Raw genomic sequence first — 6,166 nt, 5'->3', positions numbered from 1 at the left:
TTATACGGACCCCCTGGCCTTACGTCAAGGACCACTAGGGGTCCACGGACCCCTGGTTGAGAAACACTGCGGTGCTCTACTGCTATTCCTGCAGCTCCCGGATGTGCAATGCCGAATTTTCTGCTGAATTTTAACCACTGCATTTGTGGAAGCGAATTTAGAAAGTGAAATAAAATGGACCGAAATGTGCCTGTCGAATATTATACATCGTATTTTTAAACAGACTGAATATTTTGGAAGTGAATTCTGGAAGGTGAATATGAATTATTGAATTTTTAATTATGAAAACGTGTGTGAAATATTTTGAATTGAAATATTCACCACTTAAATAGAGAACTATGTTACATTTCAGGACCTAATGCAAGCCCTGGAAATACAAGGCATTAAAATGCAAGCACTGTTAATGCAATGCATTATTTTTTCAGTTAGTGCTATTCAAAGTTATTTTTTGTTTCAAAGACATATGGCATTATTTTTCTTCCATACAATGTTCTCATGTTGCTCCGGACTTCAGAAGCGCGCGGATGTCTTCTCATGACCTTGTTTCCGCCCGTGCGTATTTGACAAACGCAACGCGGAAATTACGCAGATGTAATGCGTTTGTTGTAAGCGGCCCAAGAGGAACGTGTGTAGCGTGCGAGATTGTTTTGGTAATGTTTCTTACATTTTTTGACATCTTCCATAATAATAGCCAGCTCTAATAGGAAGAGTTTAGTTATGGATTCTTAACTAAGGAACATATCTTGAGCTGAACGACTCTATTACACTTTTTTTTTTTTATGTAGTGTTACTGTAAATCTCTAGGCATCATATGAATATCTCTACAACTATTACCGAGTTTTGTCTCGTTTTCGTATCCATCTATCTATCTATCTATCTATCTATCTATCTATCTAAGGGCATATTTATTTACATATCTCTGCAGAGTAAAACCTCATAAGCCATCATGAGAACCTCAGTCTGTCTGTTGAGAGACATATCGCAGACACTTTTAAACACTAATATATATATATATACTTATATTAATTAATTGATATAGTAAAAACATTGCTTATCTTTATTCAAAAGCTTGGTAACGTTACCTGACATACAAATAAACAAAATACACACAAATTACATACAAAAAAAAAAAAAAGTCCAGCAATCGCTAGGAAATTATTTAAAAAAATCCTTATCTGATAATCATGTTTTTAGTCAAAAACAGGTTAATAAACGCGTACTTTTTCTTCGATTCAGGCCTCTCGTCCTTCACCATGATCATCCCCATCCGCTGCTTCACTTGTGGGAAGATTGTAGGGAACAAATGGGAGGCGTATTTAGGTCTTCTTCAAGCGGAGTATACAGAAGGGTGAGTTTATGAAATTTCCATTTAGGTTTGATTTCTCTGCGTGTTTTGCCATGTCAAACTGAATCTCACTCTGCTGGTTTTCACAGTGATGCTCTTGACGCTCTGGGTTTGAAGAGATACTGCTGTCGCCGGATGCTTCTGGCTCACGTGGATCTCATTGAGAAGCTGTTGAATTATGCACCGCTGGAGAAGTGAGGAGCTTTCTGTGCAACTGAAGATGCACATCCCACTCAACCTCATATTTTCAAAGACTTGATCCTAATGGAAGAGATACGGGCATGGAAATGGCTGGTTCATTAGACTATATCTGAAGCAAGCTTATGATGTTGAATTTTTGTTTATTAGCATTTTGTTAAATAAAGATTGAAATGTATCTGTTGTGTGGTTCATTACATTATTTTTTTTTTTTTTAAATATCACAATATCAGGGGCAAGTATAACCTGGATATATTCTTTGCTTCACCTGTCTTCAACACTGAGGAAATCCAGCGTGGGCATCTGCTTCAGTGACTCTACAATCTTAGTGTGTGTAGCAGACTTAAAATGGTAATCAATGGCTACATGTGCATGTTTGTTGTACAAAAATACCCCCAACCTTAGCTCAAAAATGCAAATTTTTTTTAAAGTTATTCACCCTTATTTTCTAAATTTGCTGTAATTTTTTTTTCTGTAAAACAAAAGATTTTTTTGTTTTACTTGTTACTATATAACAATGATTCATATTGACACATCTGTTAAGCGTTGGAATGACAAAAAAGTAGAGAACCGAGTGCAATTGAAGTGATTTTAATCTTACCATGTTACCTCAGAAATCTCATATAAAAGCACTTGCCATCACAGTTATCATTATTATTAAAAACATTTTTGTTAATTCAAATAAAGCTAAAAACAAAATATAAATATTAGATGAAAAAATGTAAATAAAAATTATAAATGTTTGCCTTGCCAAGTAACTGATGTGTTTAGGTTGAAGCACTAAAATGAAACTGGAAATAAAAACCAAAACATAAATAACAAATTAATTTTATTGACCAAAATAGTAATATTTAAATAAAGTATTAAAATGACAACAAAATATTAAGATAAAAGCTAATTCCGAATATATAAATAATCAGTATATAAAAAATAATATTAAAATAACTGCTACGTGTGTTGTATAGTGTGTTGTTAACTTTGATGAACATAGTTTGCCAGATTTAAGTCATTACGCCCTTTGTAATTTGTATTTTGGGGACACATTAAAGTAGTTTTAGTCTTTGGAATGTAATTCGAGTTTATTTTCAGACATTGAATAGGTTTTGTGCTTATTTTGCGTATAATAAACGTAAAGCAAAGAGAATTAGTATGGGATTACTACGCATAATGAGTAATTATTGAACTTATGCATCACTGTCCCTTTAAAAATTGATATAGCGCCGAAAACGTCCATCCGCTCGCACAAGCGCTCACTGAAATACATTCCCCGGGAAACAAAGACTAGCTTTAATTAGACTTAACCTTTATTAAATTTACGCGTCAGCCTAGAGGTCAAGGACAAAACTCGAAGGTTAAAATACACACACGTTACGTCTGCACGACATAGAAACAAAGAGCTATTAAAAGCAACATTCAAATAATATTCAAATAAGAAAGCGATGTTGACCTTACCAACATGGCGCCCGCTGCACGGCGTTTCCTGCTTTGATTGTGAAACAGTTGCATAAACTCCTTCAAAATAAATAATAAAAAAAATCTGTCAGTCAAACACCTGATCAGCCACACATCACTGAAAACACTCCACGATAAAATGTTTTCAGCAACTATCGCACGAAAGGTACGTTTGTTTGCTTTGCATTCATATGTGGCGACAAGTTTTAAAGATCACATTTGACCTCATGTGTCTGAAGTGAGATAACAAGGTCCTCTTTCTGCAGCCCATCATACTAATTTCATACAGCTAATGTATAACATCCAAATAAACGCAGGGGTTTGGATAAATTGTTTAGCTGGATTTTTATCCTGTTTTCCTATTTTAAATGAGCAGCAAGGGTAGATGAGGACGCTTACGCTAACTGTACTCTGAATTCATACACAAGACTAATTTCACTCTTTATACTAGTTTACATAATTAGGTTTTTTTTAGAAGACAATGTCATGAGCAGGTATTTTTACTTGTTTATGAACATCTAATGTTACAGATTATTCACCTCTTGAGACCTAATTTTGTACGTTTATATATTTTGTACGACTTATTATCTATCTATCTATCTATCTATCTATATATATATATATATATAGAGAGAGAGAGAGAGAGAGAGAGAGAGAGAGAGAGAGAGAGAGAGAGAGAGAGAGAGAGAAAGAGACTCCTGTACGAGAGCCGCAAGAGAGGCATGCTGGAGAACTGCATCCTTCTGAGGTCAGCAGGTCAAGAACACATCTAGATAAATGCCACCGACTCAACAGACAGCTAAACTTATTCTAGTCTTAGCAACAACATATAATATTGTCTAAGTGTATCCAAGTATGTTCAGGATGAATTCTAATGAGCTGTATACACTGAATACTATGTGTGTGTGTGTGTGTGTATATATATATATATATATATATATATATATATATATATACTGTATATCTCGATGTACGAAAATAACTAAATTGGAAATAAAAATTAACACAAACTATATACACATTAAAAAAAGTACTTTACAAAAATAAAACAAAATTACTAAAATTAAAACGAAAACAGAAGATATAAAAATAACAATTAATTAAAAATATGAATAAAGACTATAACAGTATCTCCTGATGTGATTTTAACAGTATCTCAGTGATTTTAAAGATAAAATATAAAAAATAAAATAATACTGTTCCATATTAATTAATATGGTAAAACTTTATAATAAGGTTCCATTTGTTAACATTGGTTAATAGATTAACTAACAATAAGCATTTGCTACAGTATTTATTTATTAATCTTTGTTGAGATTACTTCATAAAATACAACTGTTCATTATTAGTTCACATAAACTAACAATGATTTATTTGTAATAAATCTTTATTTATTAATCTTTGTTGAGATTACTTCATAAAATACAACTGTTCATTATTAGTTCACATAAACTAACAATGATTTATTTGTAATAAATCTTTATTTATTAATCTTTGTTGAGATTACTTCATAAAATACAACTGTTCATTATTAGTTCACATAAACTAACAATGATTTATTTGTAATAAATCTTTATTTATTAATCTTTGTTGAGATTACTTCATAAAATACAACTGTTCATTATTAATTAATGTCTATTAAATAATATTAACAAATACAACTTTTGATTGTAATAATCTATTAGTGAATATTAATACTAAAGTAAATGTAATACATTTATTTTTCATTGTTAGTTTATGTTAACTAATAGTTAGCTAATGTTGACAAATGGAACCTTATTGTAAAGTGCTACCATTATTATTATTAATCATATTAACTTTTTTTTTTTAAGTTTAAAAACAAAAATAAGCATAATATTTATTACTACATACTATATAACTACTCTGACTGTGACTTTTTTTTGTTACCAGCCTTTTTGCTAAGCAGTACCTGAACACAATGTGTGAATCTCAGTTAAAGCAGTATGACAGACTCATCAATGAACCCAGCAACGACTGGGACATCTACTACTGGGCAACAGGTATGTATGAACGGACAGACTAAACAGATAGAAGAGATGAACAATGGTGCACAGCTCAGGCATTCAGTTGAAATCTAAATCAAGAGTTTGACTTGATTTTATCCATTGATTTTTTTCTTTGCAATAACATGCACTGGTTTTTCACACACAATAAGACCAGGAATGTGTTTCTAAATACGATCTTCCTCCCATCAGAGGCTCAGCCGACACCTGATGTGTACCAGAGCGAGGTGATGGACATGCTCAAAGAGTTCGCCAAGAACAAGGACATGGAGCAGCGTCTAGATGCCCCTAATCTGGAATATCTGGACAAGAGCAGTTAAAACTCGCCCTTCTGCCAGAGACTGTCATAGAGAAGCAGAACTGAGCTCATACGAACACATCTTATTTAAGAGGACAGACACCTGAGACCTATTCAGAGTAATTTTAAAGGTGCCTGGGATTAAATATTACATTAGTGATTATAAAATGCACATCATATATTGGACAGTTTGCATGTACACATAAATAAAATAACTGTCATCATAAAAAGCTGATCCTTTGATTCATGTTAATATATACTTTAAATAAACTTACATTTTCTACATATGTATGTATAAAATAAGTTGATTTAAAATGCCTATATATATATATATATGTGTGTGTACAATTTATTTTAAATAGAATTATTAAAATATATACAGTGTAAATGACTGGTGTTTATGTTTCAACGGGTTTATAACAACCACAGGAAGAGTATTTTTAAAGATTATTGTCAATTTAATATATTATTTCTGTTTGTCTTTTTCACGACATGACATGGAAGTGAAGTTGCATGAAGTTCCTTCGATAAAAGGTTTTTACAGTACTTTGCTACAGGTATTGAAAAGTTCACAGCGTGAATCATGTTATTTTCCATAAAATGTGCTGCACACATCTGGATATTTGGGTTAAACTGTTCTGGAACAGTGTTGTAAATACAACTTAACCACAGATTTCTAATCATGTCCTCTTTTGGAAGGCCAAACAAAGTAGTTTAACTTTCACAATGAAACACAGCGTCGCACACGGCGACCTAGAGTATGCGGAGGCCGGCTTGAGTGAGTGGTGGCCGGCGGGCTTGAGAACGGTGCGGCCGGCGGATTCGACGAAGGAGTGGCCGGCGGGCTTG

The 6,166-nt window shown here is 32.9% G+C and overlaps 2 protein-coding genes across 2 annotated transcripts; both read left to right on the top strand.

Annotated features, from left to right (window-relative positions):
• Positions 1–550: 550 nt before the first annotated feature.
• On the top strand, positions 551–1,703 carry LOC107685232 (RNA polymerase II, I and III subunit L). The gene is made up of 3 exons (XM_016481747.1): positions 551–650; positions 1,237–1,348; positions 1,435–1,703. The coding sequence occupies exons 2-3, from the start codon at positions 1,254–1,256 to the stop codon at positions 1,541–1,543; spliced, it is 204 nt and encodes a 67-aa protein (XP_016337233.1). The 5' UTR covers positions 551–650; positions 1,237–1,253; the 3' UTR covers positions 1,544–1,703.
• A 1,978-nt stretch (positions 1,704–3,681) lies between these two features.
• Positions 3,682–5,570, top strand: sdhaf2 (succinate dehydrogenase complex assembly factor 2; the record flags this gene model as incomplete). Its single annotated transcript, XM_016481740.1, has 3 exons — positions 3,682–3,743; positions 4,907–5,016; positions 5,212–5,570. Coding segments are annotated over 3 exons (300 nt in total), but the record flags the coding sequence as incomplete, so codon positions are not given.
• Between the last annotated feature and the right edge of the window lie 596 nt (positions 5,571–6,166).

This window comes from Sinocyclocheilus anshuiensis, unplaced genomic scaffold (genome assembly GCF_001515605.1).
Source record: "Sinocyclocheilus anshuiensis isolate Anshui unplaced genomic scaffold, SAMN03320099.WGS_v1.1 scaffold333, whole genome shotgun sequence".
In the NCBI taxonomy this organism is placed as follows: Eukaryota; Metazoa; Chordata; class Actinopteri; order Cypriniformes; family Cyprinidae; genus Sinocyclocheilus; species Sinocyclocheilus anshuiensis.
This window is presented reverse-complemented; position numbering and strand designations above follow the sequence as displayed.

What these genes read in the sequence shown, in the direction of transcription:
- LOC107685232 (XM_016481747.1), top strand. Translation starts at nt 1,254, where the DNA reads ATGATCATCCCCATCCGCTGCTTCACTTGTGGGAAGATTGTAGGGAAC. An exon ending in CAAGCGGAGTATACAGAAGG is followed by an intron (nt 1,349 to 1,434) that starts GTGAGTTTATGA and finishes TGGTTTTCACAG; the next exon opens with TGATGCTCTTGACGCTCTGG.